The sequence below is a fragment of the Rana temporaria genome, chromosome 5, assembly GCF_905171775.1.
Source record: "Rana temporaria chromosome 5, aRanTem1.1, whole genome shotgun sequence".
NCBI lineage: Eukaryota > Metazoa > Chordata > Amphibia > Anura > Ranidae > Rana > Rana temporaria.
This window is the reverse complement of record NC_053493.1, coordinates 314699765-314720697: the sequence shown is the minus strand read 5'-3', so window position 1 is coordinate 314720697 and position 20933 is coordinate 314699765. Positions and strand designations below refer to the sequence as shown.

The window sequence follows — 20933 nt, the reverse complement described above, 5'->3', positions numbered from 1 at the left end:
GAGGCTGTGGCCCGCTCCATCTTCGCGGTAGTCGGTTAGGCTGTGAGACCGGTTTTGGCCGGGGCTCTGGTGTCACGGACTCTGACTGTGCGGGCATAGCCTTTTGCTGCAGGAGCTGGAGGCACAGGGTGCTTCCGAGACCTGCAAGGACATGGCTGAACAATTGGTTCAGGGTCTGAAATTTGTCTGTGAGTCGGTCCTGGTTCCGCTCTTGCTTTCCAGGGCTTCCGCCTATGCGGTGGTACTGCGCCGCCTTGTGTGGCTGATATGCTGGTCTGCAGACCAGTCTTCAAAGGAGGCCTTGGTGGATTTACCCTTTAAGGGTGAACGATCTTTTGGGGCATCCCTGAATGGCATCATTAAGGATGCCACGGGTGGTAAGAGCACACTGCTCCCACGGTCTGGGAAGGGCTAGGAGCCTCGCCATAAGCAAGGGCCCTCCTTTACCAAGCGGTTTTTTTTTCGCCCGCCCAGTGCGGTGAGAAAAGGTTTGCAAGGTGCTAAGACAGTGGCGCACCTGGTACCGCAAGCCCAACAAGTCTGCGGACAAACCTGCTTCTGTCTGCAGGTCTGCCCCCGCCCGTGTCTTGGGTGGGGGACCGGCTTTGTGAATTCATGGCTCGGTGGATGTCTCTCCTCTCCGACCGTTGGGTTTGCGAAGTAGTTTCCTCGAGGTACAAGATAGTTTCTCACTTGTCCACCAAACTGAATTTTTCACTCCAACCTCTGGCTTCCTCCGGTTCGCCGGCAGGCTCTGTCAGGGGCTGTCCATCTTCTGGTCAGGGGAGTGATTGTGCCAGTTCCCTCGATGGAACGGTTTCAGGGGTTTTACTCCAATCTGTTTGTAGTCCCCAGGTAGGAAGGGGTCCGCCCAATCCTGGACCTCTTGAGGACTTTTGTCAAAGTGCAAACATTCAGGATGGAGTCAATTTGCTCGGTGATAGCTGCGCTCCATCGGGGGGACTTCATGGTGTCCTCAGATATCATGGACGCATACCTGCATGTTCCCATATGCACAAAGCACCAGAGATTTCTGCGCTTTGCGATCAGGGAGGACCACTTTCAATTTGTGACCCTCCTGTTCGGCCTGGCCTCGGCACCACAGGTTTTCACCAAGGTGCTCCCCCCGATACTGGCCCTGCTGAGACAGCGAGGGATCGCTATCGTAGGATATCTGGACGACCTTCTCCTGAGAGCTTCCTCTGGCTCTGAATTAGAAGAGGACGTGTCTATCACGTGTCAGACTCTCCAAGAGTTCGGCTGGCTTCTGAATATCCAGAAGTCAGTGTTGGTTCCGTCTCTGCGTCGGGAATACCTAGGGCTAGTCCTTGATTCCGCGGAGGCGTGAGTTTTTCTCCCATCGGAGAAACTCTGCACACTGCATTCTGCGGTGCAGCAGCTGTTGACCCAGAAGTGGTCGTCTCTTCGATTCTGCATGACGGTTCTGGGTCTGATGGTGGCCTCTTTTGAGGCAGTTCCTTATGCCCAATTCCACACCAGGGAACTACAGAAGGAAATTCTGTCACGTTGAGACAAGCTCCCGTCTTCTCTGGATTACCAGATTCAGTTGAGTCAACTGGTCAAGTCTTCCCTGGTGTGGTGGCTGACGACTCTGGTGCTTCGGACCGGGAAGTCATTTCTACCTTGCCACTGGACTGTGGTCACGACGGATGCCAGCCTCTCCCCCTCCGGTTGGGGGGCGTTTGGAGGCACAGGGGCGCTGGACTCAGGATTAGTCCCGCCTGCCAATCAATATACTGGAGCTCCGAGCAATCCAGCTGTGCCTTGCCAGGTGGTCCCTGGATCTGCGGGGCCGACCGATCAGGATCCAGTCCGACAACGCCACGGCTGTGGCGTACGTCAACCATCAGGGGGGCACACGGAGTTCAGCTGCAGCGACAGAGGTCGCGCACATCCTTCGGTGGGCCAAAAGGTCCGTTCCGGCTCTATCGGCCGTGTGCATTCCGGGGGTACAGAATTGGCAAGCCGACTTCCTAAGTCGCCAAAACGCTAGACCAAGGAGTGTGGTCACTCCACCCGGAGGTGTTTCAAAGTCTGTGCCCAAAGTGGGGCGCTCCAGACGTGGTCCTTCTAGCGTCCCGTCTCGATTGGAAGGTGCCACGGTTCATGGCCAGCTCAAAGGACCTGTGGGCGGACGCGTTGGTGGCGCCTTGGGGTCACTATCGCCTGATTTACGCCTTACCTCCTCCGAAGCTTCTTCCTCGCCTACTGCGCAGAGTGGAAACCGAAGGGATTCCAACAATCCTGATCGCCCCATATTGACCGCGCCGCTCCTGGTACGCTGACCTGGTGCGTCTGGTGGCAGACGCCCCCTGGCGTCTACCCCTGAGGGAAGATCTTCTGTCGCAGGGTCCGGTCTTCCACCCTGCTTTACAGTCACTGGCTTTAACAGCGTGGCCGTTGAGAGCCAGGTACTGAAGGACCGAGACCTGTCTGGCTCGGTGGTCTCTACCATGCTGCGTGCACGGAAGTCTACCTCACGTAGGATTTACCATGGTACGTGGTAGGCCTACATCTCTATGTGTGAGGAGATGAAATGGCACCCTCGTACATACGTGTTGTCCAGGATTCTGCTGTTTTTACAGCGGGGAGTGGATCAGGCTCTCGCCTTAAGTGCGGTTAAGAGTCAGATTTTGGCTCTGGCTGTTTACTTTCAGCGACCCTTGGCATCGCACTCCTTGGTGCGTACGTTTGTACAGGAGGTCCGGCATGTGGCCCCTCCGGTGCGCCATCCACTACCCCCATGGGACTTGGATTTAGTCCTTTCAGTGCTTCAGGATGCTCCCTTTGAGGACATTCGGAAGATTCCTTTGTTGACTTTGTCACAAAAGGTGTTTTTTTCTGGTAGCAATTACCACGATCAGACGAGTATCTGAGCTGGCGGCCTTGTCTTGCAAGGCTCCCTACTTGGTCATCCATAGGGATAAGGTGGTGCTGCGGCATCATCCGTCTTTTCTCCCAAAGGTCGTTTCAGCTTTTCACATTGATATGGACATTGTTCTTCCATCCTTGTGTCCTCGGCCGGGGAACCCAAAGGAGACCACTTTACATTTCCTGGATGTGGTTCGGGCTCTTCGAGTGTAGTTGTCTGCTACGGCTCCGTTCCGGGAGTGGGACTCACTGTTTGTGTCCGTGTCTGGTCCTAAAAGAGGTCTGACAGTCTCGTCGGCCACCATTCCTAGGTGGATCCGACAGGTTGTGCTTCAGACCTATGCCCTGATGGGGCGGGCGTCTCCCTTTTAGGTTACGGCGCAGTCGACCAGGGCGATCAGTGCCTCTTGGGCTTTCCGGCATCAAGCCTCTGTGTTACAGATGTGTAAGACAGCGACCTGGTCGTCGGTCCCCATTTTTTCAAAGTTTTACAAGGTGGATGTGAGTGCATCTTCTGATGCCTCCTTCAGCCGCAAGGTGTTACAGGCGGCAATTTAAGGTTGGAGTTCCTCCGTTGAGTAACTCCGGTTTTGTTTGGGGTGTAACCTGGTTTGCTGTGTTGTTTTCCCACCCCTCGAACTTTTTGACACTGCTTGGGGACGTCCCTAAGGTCAAAGGCTGCTGTGTCCGTCCATGAACGGAAGAGAAAATAGTATTTTTGTACTCACCGTAAAATCCATTTCTCTGAGTTCATGGACGGACACAGCACCCACCCCTCCTTTTTGTTTGTACTGCTTGTTATGAACTGGAGCTGCTAGAGCAGGGTGTGGGTTAATCCCCGGGGAACCACGCCCCCTGGGAGGAGCTGCACTGAGGAAAGTGTTGTTAACAGTTAAAGTGCTTTTTTTCTGCCTAACTCTCCTGGAAGGAAGCTGATATAACCCTAAGGTCAAAGGCTGCTGTGTCCGTCCATGAATTCAGAGAAATGGATTTTACGGTGAGTACAAAAATCCTATTTTTTTTTGCCATACTTACCTGTAAAATCCTTTTATTTTGAGTACATCATGGGACACAGAGATCCCTCCCCTTTTGAGGATTTAGTGCTTGCTTCAAAACTGAAGTACTTCTTGTATGGGAGGGGGTTATATAGGGGATCACTTCCTGTCTAAAGACCTTTGACACCTAATACCAAAATAGAATACTGCCCCCCCCCGCCCCCCCCCCCGCCGCCGCCGACGCAACACGCTGCTACAGCGCATCCCGCCGCATCCCCGCTTGGTTAATACGGGCGGGGAACATTACAGCATTCATTTGAATAGCTGTAGTCTTTCCCGCCCCGCCGCGTATAGACACTCCCCCTTGCTCAGGTGAACTGTCCAATCCCGAGCAAGGGGGAGTGTCTATACGCAGCGCGGCGCCAATCATTACAGCTATTCAAAGCTGTAATGTTCCCTGCCCGTATTAAGCAGTCGGCGGCAGCGGGGATGCGGCGCGATGAAGGTAAGGGGGACAGGACATGGCTGGATACGGGAGACCTTGCTGGATATGGGGGACATTACTGGATACGGGGGACATTGCTGGATACGGGGGACATTACTGGATACGGGGGACATTGCTGGATACGGGGGACATTGCTGCATACGGGGGACATTGCTACATACGGGGGACATTGCTGCATACGGGGGACATTGCTGCATACGGGGGGTATTGCTGGATATGGGGAGACATGGCTGCATTTGTGGGGGGACATGGCTGCATTTGGGGACACATTTAAAAAAAAGTATCGGTATTCGGTATCGGCGACTACTTGAAAAAAAGTATCGGTACTCGTACTCAGTCCTAAAAAAGGGGTATCCGGACAACCCTAATATTAGCCCAACTTTGTGTCCCATAATGTACTCAAAGAAAAGGATTTTACAGCCAAGTATGATGATGAAAAGCTGGAATGTATGGGAAAAAAATATATTTTCTGGCCTGAGCTACTCGCATGGTACAAATGGGTTGTGATTGGCCCTGTCTGTACCATGTGATCACACTGACCAATCACAGCTAGCAACACAATTGTATACAATAGATAGCATGAAAGGAAGCCATCCATTGTTTACAACTGTTATGTTACCTGTTGTGATTCGTCACAGCTGTCGCATGGTATTGGCAGTGAGCCGGTACACTGATCAGTCATCGGATGTCTGGTGGACGCATCCGGTGACAGATTGTGCCACTGTGCTGCCATGTGATCCGGTAGGATTGTCATATGACGTCCACCTTGATCAACAAGAAGCCGTCATTTTGTTTAGGCTGGGCGGCAAGTGGTTAAAGCCCAAAGCAAACTATTGTTACTATATTGTAGCTTACCAATTCTTAGATGTGGTAGTTACACTAGTTATCTTTTTTAGACTTTCTTTTCTTTAACTTCACCTGGTGATCCAGCCGTTAAGTCTGTTGTTTTTTTAACAGAACAAATTCTCCTAAAATTAATGCGAGTTTGGGTGTTGAGATAATACATTGAACACTAACAGGGGTGCTTAAAATGATCAGCTTTTATTTATGTCTAACCTTTACCTTTACCCAAGAAAACAAAAAACAGTTGCTGTAACTGCTTGTGTAACTGTGGTATGAGTTAGAGCTAGGTGATTTTGGCCCCAAAAAAAATCTGCAGATTTAAAAAAAAATAGATTCACGATTCAAATAGGGCAGGAGTTTTTAGGCAAGGCCGTGGCTTCGGCCTAGTCCGCCGCAATCTTGGTAAAAGGCCACGGACTAGGCCGAAGCCATGGCCAACACCTAAAAAATCCTGCCCGCAACTCGCCGCGATCTTGGGAAAAGGCTGCGAGGCCGCGGCTTCGGCCTAGTCTGCAGAGCGCCGGTCCTATGGAAAAAAAAATCGATTTAGTCAAAATCTGAATCTTTTTGACCTCGCAACTCGATTCACGATTTAAATCGATTTTTCCCCAGCCCTAGTATGAGTTGGAGTTTGGCTTAAATTTGTTAGTATATCTAAATCTGCTAGTACAACTAACACTCCCCGCTGACTGAAAATGCTGCTGTCCAAAGGTTCCCCCCCCCCCCGTGCTCCTTCATCCAGATGGGGGGGCACTGTAATACAGGAGTAAATATAGAAAACAAAGCCCGAGGTCTGAAGCTGCGATAGAAAAATACAGTAATATGTAAAAAAAATATGCAAGATATTGAATGAGAAAAGCTGCCAGCACCTTAAAGTCCAGTATCAAACTTAAAACAACAAAATTATCCAAAGTAGATGCAGCGCTAATCAAAAAGTGATCGAATGCCAAATAAGGAATGAGGCATATGTTGAAAGGCTGGACGGAGGCCGGCCTGTGTTTGTAGGCGGAGTCTGGGGGAGTACTTATCCTCCCTTCTCCGCCGGGTCCAGCGTCGGCCTCATTTCCTGTTGATGTGCGTCACTTCCGCCGCGACCGCCGATGTCATTTCTGTGCGCCGACTAGCGTGGAGGGAGCTGAGATCGCGGCTCCAGTGCGTCTCCAGGCCACGAGGGCTTTCAGGTATCCTGGGGGGGGGGGCCCGCGACCAGCATTGGGACTGGCGTCCCCTGCTTACATTCGGCCGCAGGTTCGCCTCGTGGCAGCGGGGGGGCCGGGCTATTAGGCTGTCAGCGCTCATTTCAGCATCCACAGGGGAAACCCTCGGGAGCCTCACAGGGGACAACACAAAAGGGGGGGGGGGTATCACTCATGTCGCCAGATCTGGCCGGAGGTGCTAGAGGCCAGGGGGGGGGGGGGTTCCTGGTATCTACCATACCCCAGGAGTTCATGCATGTTTATGTCCCATCTGTGTTTCGTCTGGCTTATCATTGGTGTCCCGTCCATGTAAACTACTGACCACCCTGTGTCATCATGTTAATCTTCCATGCAGATTTGCCAGTCTTGGGAGGGGGGGGGGGTAAATCTGTCACGATCAGTTGTGGGGGAATTCATCATGGGCATCTTGGCACGACCATGCGATTATCTTTGTAACAGCCATGCGATTTGCCTTTGATAAATGGTCATGCGTTTGTCTTGATTAACAGTCATGCTTTTCTTGGTTAAAACAGTCATGCGATTTGTCGGATAAAACGGTCATGCGATTTGTCTGATAAAACGGTCATGCGATTTTGTCTGATGAAACAGTCATGCGATTTTGTCTGATGAAACGGTCATGCGATTTTGTCTGATGAAACGGTCATGCGATTTTGTCTGATGAAACGGTCATGCGATTTTTTCTGACGAAACGGTCATGCGATGGGGGGGGGTAACTGCACGGTTGCCGTGCAGTGCATCTGATGTATCGATCATGCGTTTTGTCTGATGAAACGGTCATGCGATTTTGTCTGATGAAACAGTCATGCGATTTTGTCTGATGAAACGGTCATGCGATTTTGTCTGATGAAACGGTCATGCGATTTTGTCTGATGAAACGGTCATGCGATTTTTTCTGACGAAACGGTCATGCGATGGGGGGGGTAACTGCACGGTTGCCGTGAGCAAACTACCATGCGATTTGTCTGGTCAGGACGGTCTTGCGTTTTGGCTTGGCAGATCGTCATACTATTGGTCTTCAGGGATTGTCATGCGACATGTCGTCAGTACGTGTCATAAGTCAGGTTCGGGAAATCTCATGCGATCTGTCAATGGTAAAATTGTCATGCGACTTTCACTGATAGGTCGGTCGTCTTCAGTGTGTCGGACGTGCGGTTTTTCATTGATCGATCAGTCATGCGTTTGCTTCAATCATGTCAGGAGGGCAGTTGCCGCCTCACTGGGCATTTCGGGTGGGGGGGGGGGGGATGCGGTTGCATTAGGGCGGCAATTTCACGTCTTTACCACATTTTCATTTCTTTTGTCTGGTTATACATTTCATGCGCTCTATTCTCCGACGGTACATATGGTATTAATTCTTTCAGGTGGATTACAGTGTCTTCCCGGTGTCAGCTGGTATGTATTTGCTCGCTTTTAGGGGTACAGTTAGTTTTACCAGGTCCTTTTTGCTTTCTGGTTCTGTCACGTCTACAGTTCCGTACAGGCTGAGGTTCATTAATTGATTGTTGGACCACAATCTTCTCGCCGTACATCTCATGTCTTGTATGGCACCATCATTTCTCATTTATACATACCCACCACGCTCCTGTGGGTATTGTAGCCCTGAGTGTTCGTTTTTAATTTCTTGTTGTCGCGCTGCAGGTCGCTCGGGCTCACTCATTTCATTTCATCATTTTGGGTCGGGGTCCCGCTTGGTAGGTCACGCGCTATTTCCGGCCACCTAGGCAGTCACGCATTTCGGGCTGGTTGAGGGGCGAGGGCTTTTATGTTATTCTTTGTAGTTTGTCTCTTTAGATTTCGGTATGTCACAAGTGGCTGATAGCGAGGACTTCTCGTTCGTCCCGCCTACACCGCCACGCGGGGGGTTGGGAGCTCGGAAATTCACCATCCTTGAGAAGTTGGACCGTGCCCAGACTCATGGCTGAACTCCGCCGCAAAGGCATTTCTTTCCCCTCTTCGGCTAGGAAAGCAGAACTGTTTAGGCTATGTTTCCCACCCCTGTCACAATCATCTCCCGCCACCAGCGCTGAGCATGCGACGGTGCACAATGCATTAGTACAGGTCCATGCGCTGCTAAACACGCTGGCTACCTCCATGGTCCAGTTGCAGGAAAGGATGGAGGTGATGGAGGCCCGGGCCTTGGCTAATACAGTAATGCCAGCCACTATCGTGGTGGATTCAGCATCCCCAGCGCTAGCGCTCCCAAGCCCAGCTGCAGGTAATGTCACTACTTTCCCTTCAGCGGTACCATCTCCGTTGGCTGCCCCACCTGTGGTATCTCCAGCCCATTTCATCCCGGCCAACATCAAAAAGGACATCTTGGAGGGGAAAGATGTTAACTTGGCCTCCCTGCTCATAGCGGCTCAGGATGTGTCAGAGAATAAATCTTTTACTTGTGGGGAAGTATCTGTGGTTCTGAAGACCAAAGACCCCAGGCTGAGTCGAAAACTCAGCTTACCGGAATTTGTGCTGGCTTTTGGTATTTTTAGGGATATCATCTGTTCTGTTAGCCCAGGTAGAAGGGAGGAATTGGACCTTTACCTTCATAAGGTTGTGGATCTGGCCCATAAATACGCTGGCACAATTTTTTATGATTACCACCGATCCTTTGCGGCTAAGGTGGCAGCCACCTGGGCTCAGTTCCAGGTGGTGTCATGGTGGGGGGCCATTGTCATGGAGCTATTTTGCAGACATTTTGCTGGTCAAAAGTCCCCGGTATGTACCAGCTGCCAGTCCTCGGCTCATACCACGGCCTGGTGCTCCAATGTGGAAGCCTCTAGTCAGGTAGGGCCCTCCAGGCAGGTGGCAGGGGGGTCTGCTGGAACCCTGGGGCAGGTGGACAAATTGGGTAGACCCATACGATACCTTGGGAAAGCGCAGCTGTGTAACAATTACAATTATGCAGGTTGCAACTTCAACCAGTGTAGGTTGTTGCATGTTTGCGCTAACTGCTTTAGGGCCCACCCCAATTTTTGCTGGAAGGGTTTTCTGCAGGGTTTCATACTGGCCTCATCACCCTGCCGACAGAGACTTTCGAGTGTAATAATTTAAGGTCTGCAGAGAACAACCCAGTGATTGTCGACGAGTTGCTTCTAGCAGAGCTGGCCAAGGGGTTCCTCATCGGCCCCTTTTCGTCATCCCCCTTTTCCATGTGGAGGGTGAGCCCCATCGGGGTGGTCTCCGGCAAATTTTCTAATAAATTCCGTTTAATTTACGATTTGTCTGCGCCTCATTCCTCTCATATGCCTAGCCTCAATTCACTCATCCCCTCCGAGGAATTTTCACTAAAATATGCATCTGTTGACTTGGCTATCCAACACATCCTACAGTTGGGTAGGGGTGCTTGGCTTTCCAAAGCGGACATCACTGACTCCTTCAAACTACTTCCCATTAGTCCGGCCCTCTGGCAGTGGCATGGTATCAAATGGCGAGGGCAGTATTTTTTCGCTACTAAATTAACATTTGGTTCAAAAAGCAGTCCGTTTTTGTTTGACACCTTTGCCCGGGCGTTGCATTGGATCCTGGAGGACTACGGTAGTTGTCAAAGGGTCATTCACTACCTTGACGACTTCCTGTTGTTGGAAGACCCTGGGCGCACACCCAGGGATCTGCAGGTACTTACGGGTTATTTTCAGGTTTAGACGTCCCGCTAGCAGCTCATAAAATGGAGGGCCCAGCCAAGGTCATCACCTTCTTGGGGATCACGCTGGACTCTGATCTTATGGTCGCTAGCCTGCCCTTGGAGAAGCTGGCCAGGATTCGTCAGGTCATCCATCAGTTTGTCCGTTCCCCGGTATGTTCAAAAAGGGACTTGCAGTCTCTATTGGGGATGCTTAACCATGCCATGAGGATCATTCCTCAGGGCAGGGCGTTTGTGTCCAGATTACTGGCTGTGCTTCCCCAGGGTCAGGATTCGGACTCCCTGGTCAGGTTGCCATTGGATGCCCAAGCCGATTTGATCATGTGGGATCAGTTCCTCTGTCGCTGGAATGGTATCTCCATGTTCATCCCGCATCCTTCAGAGAATTCCCCTCGAGTTTTTTCAGATGCTGCCGCTTCGGTCGGGTTTTCCGCCATCTTTGGTCAGGAATGGTTAGCTAGTCGATGGCCCCCAGAGGTGTCCCATCTGCCAAAGTTTGCTCTCACTTCTGCATTGTTTGAGATTTACCCGATCCTGGCGGCGGCAGTCACTTGGGGCCCTGGCTGGGCAGGCAATTCAGTCATATTCTTTACGGATAATTTGGCTACAGCCAGAATTATCAATAAAGGCAGGTCAGGGTCCCTTTTGATCATGTCATTCATGCGCAAGCTGACTTGGCTGGGCTTGTCGTATAGATTTCACTTCCAGGGGGAATTTATTAGGGGAGATCAGAACGGTGCAGCAGATGCCTTATCTCGTCTCAACATGCCACACTTTTTCTTTCAGCATCCGGCAGCGGATCGGACGGGCCAGCCAATTCCCCCCTTTGCACTGTTGGTCATGGATTACGTTTTTTCCGGTCTCAGGCGGTCGAGCTGGCCAACAGGTCGTTGTCCAGGAACACGCTGAAGGCATACACCACGGGTTGGAGGGTTTTTCTCAGATTCATGTCTCTGTTTCCGTGTGAGGGTCCCACAGATTCTTCATACTTCATGTCTTTCTCTGCTTATTGCCATAGTGAGCTAACCTTATCGGCCAGAACCATCAAGACATATTTGGCAGGGGTTCAGCATTTCGGGTCCCTACAAGTGCCGGACAGGCCGTCCATTTTTGCTGCTCACCCTCTAAAAGCCGTGCTGAGGGGTATCCAGAGAACCCAGGGGTCCTCACGGTTATCCCGTCAACCCATCACCGGGCAGATTTTCCGAGACCTGTCGGATATTCTGTCCACTTCCCCTTTTGGTATGGGTCCCAGTTTGGTCCTTAAAGCTGCCATCCACCTCAGTTTCTTTGGGTTCCTCCGTCCCGGGGAGGTGTCCAGAGCCAGCTGCCATGCTCCAGTTTTGCTCAGAGGGAGTCTGGCCAGGTTTCCCGAGCATTACGAGTTACAGCTCCCCAACAACAAGACCAGGCAGATTGGCCAGGGGTTCGTGGTGAAATACTATCAGACTCACAATTGCTGGTGCCCGGTCGAGGTGCTCGACTCTCTCTGCAGGGCATTCTCAAGCTCACCCCGGGATAGTCCGTTGCTCCCCTTTCCTACGCATCCTATCACCTCCAAACAATTCATTGGGCATGTCAGGATTCTTCTTGACAAGCTGCATCTGAATCCAGGGCGCTTCTCCGGACATTCCTTTATAATTGGGGCAGCGTCCGCAGCATCCAAGCAAGGGGTCCCGTCATACATCATTAAGCACATGGGTCGCTGGAGTTCCTCCTGCTATAGCAGATATATCCCTGAACCTCACTTGGAGGTTCGTAGAGCATTTGCCACCCTGTTGGATTAAATATGCACTGTTTCAATAAAGCTTCATTACCTATCTTGTGTCTTTTGCCCTCTTTTAGGCGTACCGTCCAGCTAGGCCAAGGCACGCCACAGGCCTTGGTGGTTGGGGTCACTACGTATTACGGGTGAAGATTCTGACTACAAGTTGAAAGGCTGGACGGAGGCCGGCCTGTGTTTGTAGGCGGAGTCTGGGGGAGTACTTATCCTCCCTTCTCCGCCGGGTCCAGCGTCAGCCTCATTTCCTGTTTCCCACCCTCCCGGCCCCCTTTTTAGGTATAGGCTTCATTTATTCATTTCTCATATTCAGGGTATGCCCTCTTTTAGGCGTACCGTCCAGCTAGGCCAAGGCACGCCACAGGCCTTGGTGGTTGGGGTCACTACGTATTACGGGTGAAGATTCTGACTACAAATACAATTAATGAAAAAAAAACTGTGACAGAGTCCCAACAATGTTTCAGTCTATATATGAAAACCATTTATGGTTTATTTTTCATACATCGACTGAAACATTGTTGGGACTCTGTCACATTGTCTTTTTTTTCATTAATTGTATATATGCCTTATTCCTTATTTGGCATTCGATCACTTTTTGATTAGCGCTGCATCTACTTTGGATAGTTTTACTGTAATACAGGAGTTGTGTTACTGGCCAGATAATCATGTGAAAAAAGAAAACGAATACATCCAAGGATTGGTTAGCTGCAACATATTACATTTTTGGTTTTGTGTTTAATACCACGTTAAGTGAGCTGCAATACACATTTTTTACATTTTATTATTTTAAAATATATTTGTTTTAATATCCCTGGTATTAGAATGGTGTGACAGTATTTGCACAGACGGACACAATTTGAGTACAGTTTGTACTGTTTTGAGGCAATTTTTTTTTTTCCTGTAATTGGAATAATTATAATTTAACAAACACTGTGGGCCACTTTGATATGTGTTGATAATTTTGCAAAAATGTTAGTTTTTTTGTAAACCATTAACAGATATGTATTTCTTTATTGTGCATATTATGGTTAAATATCAGATCCATTTTATATATTTATTTTATTTTTTTCAGATTGTATCGCTCCATAGGAGACTATGATGTTCTTCGGGGCATTTTTAGTGGGAAGATTGGAACAAAACCTGTTACTCAAGAAGCATTAACTGCAGAAGCAAAATCTGATTATGCCACAGCTGCAAAAATGTATGATGAAGTAAGTAGATCACTTCAGAAACTCTTGTCCTGATTGGGTCCACTTGCAAGTCCATTTTAAGATTTACATAAAGTCAAACATTTTCATATACTAAAGATTTCAAACAGAGCATGCTTTATTTAAGGGCCAGTTCACACCAGAACGCAGTTTGGGAAATAGGCGTTCACAGCGCAATTCCTGCACCGTGTTTTAAAATGCACTGCACTTGCCAACTGCAGCTGGTGTCAGTGTTTCCTTAATGACATGTTTTTGCCTGCACCAAATCTACTTCTGTACCATATGATCTGGTTGCTGTGCATTCTATGAAGTAGTGTATGCACTACTTTTGGTATAGTCCAGCACGATTTCACCCCGATCGCACGTGAATCGCACAGCTTGTTCCTGTGTTATTCATGGTGTGAACCGGCCCTAAAAGGTAAACTCCAATTCTCATTGTAATACTCGTCTGGGCTAGTAAACGATGCAGTGACAGCCATGCATCATGTTCTGTGCAAATCAGCCTTATATGATACATGCAGCGATCCTGGATAAAACACACTTTCCCACGTTGGCACTAATGACAAAGTTAAAGGAAGATGTTGTCTCCTAAAAAATTATTTTAGGGACTTAGGAGCTAAATTGAGGAGTAGGACCTTCAAGGTAGTATTCTCAGAACTATTACAGGTACCTCTAGCCACACCAGAGGGGCAGCAGGAGTTTAGGGAAGTTAACAAGTGGTCCTGAGGAGCTGGTGTAGAAAGGAGTATTTTGTGTTCCTGTTGAACTGGGTTGACTGCTCAGTCGGATACTGGCTCTTTAGCAGGGAGGGACTGCACCTTAATTGGAAGGGGTGTGGCTCGGCTGGAAGAGGAGACCTGATCGCAAATGTGGAAATATAGGGCAACTTGGGAAACAGCGACCACAGGTCAATTTTTTTCAGTATAAATGACAGAAATAGGAAGCGGAAGGGTAATACAAAAACACTGAATTTCAAGAGTCAACTTCCCTAAATTGCGCTCTTTGCTAGAAGATATTAAATGGGATAAAATCCTAGGATCAAAGAACACAGTAAAAATGAGAGTACTTTAAGACCATACTAAATATAGGTATTGGCCAGTGAATTCCAATGGTAAATAAGTTTAAAAGCGCTACTGTATTTATTGGCGTATAACACTCACTTTTTTTACCCTGAAAATTGAGGGTAAACTGTGCCTGCGTGTTATACGCAGGGGGCTGTGGAAAGTTTTTTTCCTGAAACTTCCCTCTTAGTTAGGGTGCGTGTTATACGCCGATAAATACGGTAATCAAAATCCTGGGTGGTTCCACTCCAATGTAAAAAATGCATATAAGTATATAAATGGTAAGAAAGCAAGGCCAGAACATATTGGCCCCATAAGGGGTGATGAAGCGAATCTGGTTACAAAGGATGGAGAGATAGTGAGAGATAGTGAGACAGTGAGAGTGAGATATGATTGTGTCATCAAGTCATAAGCTCTCCAGAGCTTCCAATGGGAGACAATAAAGTCTCCCTATGAGTGATGAGCCTACGTCTGATTCTGATATATAGATGACATCCTCCCCCTCTGAAAGGGTGACAGACCATCACTTGGTGCCTTCATGACCACACTCAATAACAACAACAAAGATATTAAGTTATGATGCAAGTTGTACCACCAAACATTTTTTAGATTTGGAGATCACTGCTATTAACCACCTCCTTGAATTTAAAACCTATTTCAAGCCCACAGACCAGAATGGTTACATTCCGGTTGACAGCTGTCACCACAGTCAGTGGTTGACGTCAGTCCCCCCGCAATCATTTTCTGTGACTCCGGCAAAACTGTACTAATAGGGTTAATTTCCAACATCAATCACTGATTCTAAAGGAGAGAATTTTGGAAAAGGGATATAGATCTCTAGATCTTGATGCAGACATTAGTGCAGTTTCTTTGGTGGATAAAAGTACTTTAGTACTCGATCATCCCAAACTCATTAAAAAAATAAATTTAAATCGTAGTTTTTCACCTTTCTCCATACAACATAAACAGATTAAAAATATTTTTAATAAACACTGGAAGGTATTGCAGAGTGATAGATTCTTGGGTCCATCCCTCCCAGAGTGTGCAGGTGTTATTTTTTAGAGGTGCCCGCTCTATAAAGGGAGGGATTGCCTCCAATACCGTTGATACATTCAAAACTGTTTTTTTTTGTTTTTTTTTTTCGACAATGTGAGGGATACTACCCCTGCCGCAAGTGCAATGTTTGCCTCCACAATGCTTGTGGAAGACACAGAACTGACACTTTTGTCTCTACTACCACCTCACGTGTTTATAAGATGAAACATTTTACTATGTGCGCCACTAGATTTATAGTATACTTACTCACTTGCCCTTGTAAAAAACATTACGTGGGCCATACAGTTAGGACGTTTTCAGTGACATACAGTTAGGACGTTTTCAGTGAGGGTTAATGAGCACTTGGCGAACATCGGGAAGGGTCGTGATAATCATAGTGTGCCACGTCACTATCTTAAATATTATGATAAGCATCCTACTGGCACGCAATTTCAAATTGTAGACAAATTTGTCCTGCATTGGAGGGGGGATTCCTGCCTACGTGGGGTATCTCACCTTGAAACTTATTGGATACACAAATTAAAGTCCTACTCACCGCTTGGCATAAACGTTGATTGGAACATAAACTGTTTTATTAATCAGGCTTGATCTATACACCTTTTATGTCTCATATGGTCTATGAACATTCCTGTAGAAACGTTCATTTGCATACAAATATGTTAGATGTGTTTTTTGTCATTTATGTGAAATTCAATGCTATTAGCGTAATATATTCACTTTTTTATATCATATTTTAATCAGACCACGTCTTTGGGACAATACTTCTTGCATTATGGTTTACAACTTTGTAAAACTTGTTTGTTTTGATGTGCAGATTTGTATTCTCATGTTGGCGGTACCGGTATCTGTTGATTCCCTATTTGGAGTCATGCAGGCTCATCGCCAATAGGGAGACTTTAATGTCTCCCATTGGAAGCTCCGGAGCGCTTATGGTTTGATGACGCAATCACGTCACGGCGCCATGACGGCACTGATGCTTGCGTGCTCTTGGGTGAGTCATGGATGGACTACCGTGACATTGAACGCGCCTCATGGGATTTTTACGCAGACACTGCCGCGCTTGCGTTTCCCTTGTGATAGCGGTGACATGCTCCATTCATGGGCCGCGGTCCCGATGCCAGGCACACCTTGAGGGATCATGCGCAGTGGCGGCCGTGCTTGAGACGTCACGTGGCGGTGTTGACGCGCTCTTTCCGTGGGTGTGGTCCTGAGGTCACAGTAAGCTGCCTACCTCCGCCCGTGTGTCGGTGAGGCGTGGAACGCATGGTCGTCATTATCCTGCTTTAATGCTAGGGGAGGAGCAATGTGGCCTAATTTCAATCATTGAGCCATGCACGCCTCTCCTGGATGATGCATGGGAGGTTAATTCTGCCCATTGTCTTCCAGAATGAGGTGGGAAGTGCACGTCGAGGGCCATGCTTTCTGGCTCTGCCATTGTGGGGTGGAGCTATAACATGCAATCTTAATTACCAGATATAAAGTGGCAACGTGGGGGAGCTGAGATATGCCCCAGTTGAAGTCCTTTTGAGATGAAACGCGTAGGTCTTGCATTTTACTGCTTCCCCCGTTGCTTTTAACATGTTTGTGATCACTTTTTAATATACATCTGTGCTTTGATGTATGTATTCTCTTTTTTAAATAAACCCCCCTTGTTTGACCTGCACCATATGGAGCCTTTCTTGTTTCTCACTACTTCCATTTCTATTTTTGATGAAAACATCCATCATCTGGTACCGGATTGATCCCTAACCGGGTTCCAGCTTGATCTTTCCTTGCACAGTTTTGGTGTCCAAGGAATCGGTCGTTATAAGCCTGACTGACTCAATGTCGCTGGTTTGTGTGTCCATTCTGTCCGCTAAGACTACCCATCTTCATTAGTTGGTGGAGGATACACTATCACTACGGGTGTCTTTTTTTGTCTCAATACATTTTTTATTGAAATGCAATGAAGCATTACAGTGTCCTAAAGTCTTAAGGATACATTGCACGTTGAATTACATAACAATTCGTAAGAACTTAATATGTATTGCGTTCTTTACTGACAATTGCACGGTCATGCAACGCTGTACATAAATTATATTTGTGTAATTTTTTTACCCCAAATAGAGCAAAGACCGACAATTTTGAAAACAAATAAAACAATTTTTTTACTTTAACATAAAACATATCTCATACAAAAATGTAAGTAATCTAATTTCTTCATAAATTTAGGCCAATATGTATTCTACTACATATTTTTGGTAAAAAAAAATCCCAGTAAGCATATAATGATTGGTTTGTGCAAAAGTTATAGCGTCTACAAACTATGGTATGTATACTGAATTTTTTATTTTTTTTTACTAGTAATGGCGGCGATCAGCGACTTATAGTGGGACTGTGATATTGCGATGGACAATCTGACACTAAACGCTAAAAATATACCCTTTCACTGTAGTAATGACACTGACTGGTTAACTGTGTAGCTAACCAGTGTTTTTACTTTCAGGTGCTTTTACTAAGGGATGTGCTGGATTTTATTTCCCTTTGCACGGAGATGTGCATTGTTTACATATGCAGTGCTCCATTCAGTGTGTCTCCTTGCCAATTAGCGGGTGTCAGTGGTCATCCATTAGCAGAAGTCCCACGGGCGCTCCCCCTTCCCCCCACCTAGAGGTGCAGAATCACTTATGTATACATGATTCTGCACAAAGCGGCCAACCTGTAGCAGTAATGCTACATTTATTGGTTAATTGTAATATTTACTTCAAGGCGCGGGGGTTAAATTTGTTAAGTGTGTAAACAACATTTTTGGGGGTTTAGTTCATTTGCTGATAAAAATCATGCTGATAGAAAGTAAAAAGAAAGTGAGAGAGAGATAAACTAATCGCTGTGCTGCTTCTCCTTTTACTGGCCAGTCATAGGCTGCAGCGGGTTCCGCCCAGAGGAGTTGTGTTTTTAACTGATGCTGGTCCTTAGACTTGGGGACATCTAATGGAAAAAAAAGGAATGTGGGGGAATCTGTACTGAAAGTGACAATTGCAAAAGCTGGTATTTAATATATATTTTACTTTATTGGTTTCTTATTTTATAACTGGAAACCTGCTTTAATCTCTGATCAAGTGTCCTTTTAATTTGTCAATCTGTTTTTAAAAGGCACTACAGCATACCTTTCCAGATGGGGAACCTTCTGATGCAGAGAAGGATTTTTGGGAAATTGCTTCAATGGAATGCTACAATCACCTGACAGAATGGCAGCCGTTAGAATACTGCTCTACTCTCAACATTGACAGTGCAAACCCCCCAGATCTAAATAAAATATGGAATGATCCTTTTCATCAGGTGGTGTTCTACATAGTTCACTATCACATGTACAGTATGGGCAGGAATGCTTTGGTATTTTTTTGTGACAATCTTTCATTTTTTGATGCAGGAAAATTATCTGCCTTACATGATTCGCAGTAAAGTAAAATTGCTTCTTCATGGAAAGGATGACCAGTCTTTATTAACTTTTATTGATGAAGCCATGAAGGTGGAGCAGAGAAAAGTTTTGATGGAAACCTTGTACAATCAGGAGATGAGTCTTCTCTACATAATGCAAGATGATTTTGACCGGGCTAAGTATTACATCAAAAATGGAATAGATGTCTTTATGCAGGTATGGACTTCTGTTGTTTTTTTTAGCTGGTTGGTGAGTCTGCTATGTCCTCAAATATAAATTCTGTTTTATGTTTTTTGCTTTCTAGAACTATTCAAGCATTGATTCACTGATGTGTCAAAGCAGATTAACTGAGCTACAGTCAGTTCAGGCTCTCTCAGAAACTCAGGATTTTATTGAATTCATCCGAGTTCCAGGTACATGGTTTTATGACTGTATTGCTGTTCGATATCAACTGATATTGCCTATAGACACAAGTCTGTCTCTTTGCCAGAAACATTTTAATCACCTTAAAAATCCAATCGTGTGTACAAGGCTTTTAATTTTGAAACAATTTTAGTGTTACACTTAACATTTACATAATGCTTTAATACAGAGTTTATTTTAACTGGTTGTAAACGATCTTCAGTACCAGTAACATTATCTTAAATTATTGTGCAGTTCAGGATTTGAATATTTTTGTTATGAACTGGACTTCCCAGTATTTTACTAATCAAATTAGTGCCAGAACATATGAAGAAAGGTGCCTTTGTGTTTCTCTACATGTATTGGTAGCTTGTCTTGCTTAACTTTTAACTTCAACTTTTTTTTTTTTTTGCACTGTCCTTAAAACAATTAATTTAAATATTACTGAATGTGATTAGTATGTGGGTACAGAATATTTATATTTTATTATCTTCCTTAATGTTCCCGTTTCCATAGTAATATACCCAAAAAGGTATTCAGCATCAATAATGTGTGGTGTTCAATTTTTAAAAACTGTTGCTAAATTGCATTTTTATTTTATGCAATATTATAGGCAACTTGGCATCTTTGCCTGCACTGAAAAGGTTGCTTAAGCTTTGGAAGAGTAGATATCCAGATGATAAATTGGACTCCATGAACATTTGGGATGACATCATTACTAACAGGTAGAGATATCTTGTTGCACATTCTTAATTTCATACACGAAAACGTAATTCTGAAATCCAATACCCCTGGTATAAATAATTTGAACCATCTCTTTGTATGTACATGATTTTGTTTTCAGATGTTTTTTCCTTGATAAGATCCAAGAAAAACTTTCTGTTCAGAATATGGATGAAAGTATGGAAATAGATAATAAAGCAGATGGCAGTGAGGCTATGGAAGTAGACAAGAAAGATGATGTCAACTTTTTGATGAAAGAATGTAAATTTGTAATGAAAATGAAAATGGTGAACAGCGCCAGAAAACAGGTAATGTTGTGGCACTACAATTTCGGAAATCTATGGGTCAGGATTGGATAGTATATGGACTAGCTACCCCCCGTTATAATCAATTATCATTATCCTACGACTAACCTTTGATAGGGATTGGACTGGTTGGATAGATATTGGATTGCATGTGTGTGGACATATATAACAGAAAAAACAGCTATTGACTTGGGTGCTTTCCTCCAATCTGTATAGACCGTATGTACATACCAATGAACCCTGTGACCAAGTAGCTGACAAGATGCGATCCTAATTGGATATTTATTTGGGGAGTTTTTTATTTCATTTACCTGACATTCCTGACAATTTGATTTAAATTAAATTAATATAGAGATCTATCATCCTAGAATATATGCTATATTTGTGATGATTATTGTAAGAAAACAAGGGGGAAAACTCTGCGCTAAACCCACTTACAAGTGAGGAAAAATTGATATATGACCTCTAAATAGAGGAAGGAATGAAAAAAAATGAGTGAAAAATGAATTTAAATAGGGGAGTGCTGCTGCCTATTCAAAGCTCAAATACTTAAACTTCAAAGACATACATACAAGAAAGAAATAAGCGCGCAACTCCAAACATTTAAATGTGCAATCACAAGGGAGTGAAATAATGTTATATCAAAACCATAAAGTGATAAAAAAAATTATGTGTTGATACACCCTGTACCAGGTGAACAAAAAATATATAAATAAACCCAAAATGAATAAAAAAAAGAAAGGGTAATTGAGTGATCAAAGTCCTCAAAAAAATATATCAAAGAAAATCCTGACCACCAGATACTTCCAAGCAATAGTTCATTAATCGCTGCAGACTTTAACCCAACATCTTGAAGAAACTTGAATCTTTATATTCAGCTGAAGAAATATA

General features: G+C 45.8%; 1 protein-coding gene across 1 annotated transcript in view; it reads left to right on the top strand.

The window, feature by feature from the left end:
• Positions 1-20933, top strand: part of PRKDC (protein kinase, DNA-activated, catalytic subunit) — a 677570-nt gene that overhangs the window by 504106 nt on the left and 152531 nt on the right. Inside the window, exons 65-70 of the mRNA XM_040354170.1 lie at positions 12942-13080; positions 18327-18512; positions 18604-18828; positions 18917-19025; positions 19628-19739; positions 19859-20045. Of these exons, the coding sequence (XP_040210104.1) occupies positions 12942-13080; positions 18327-18512; positions 18604-18828; positions 18917-19025; positions 19628-19739; positions 19859-20045 (958 nt within the window). The remainder of the gene's footprint in view (positions 1-12941; positions 13081-18326; positions 18513-18603; positions 18829-18916; positions 19026-19627; positions 19740-19858; positions 20046-20933) is intronic.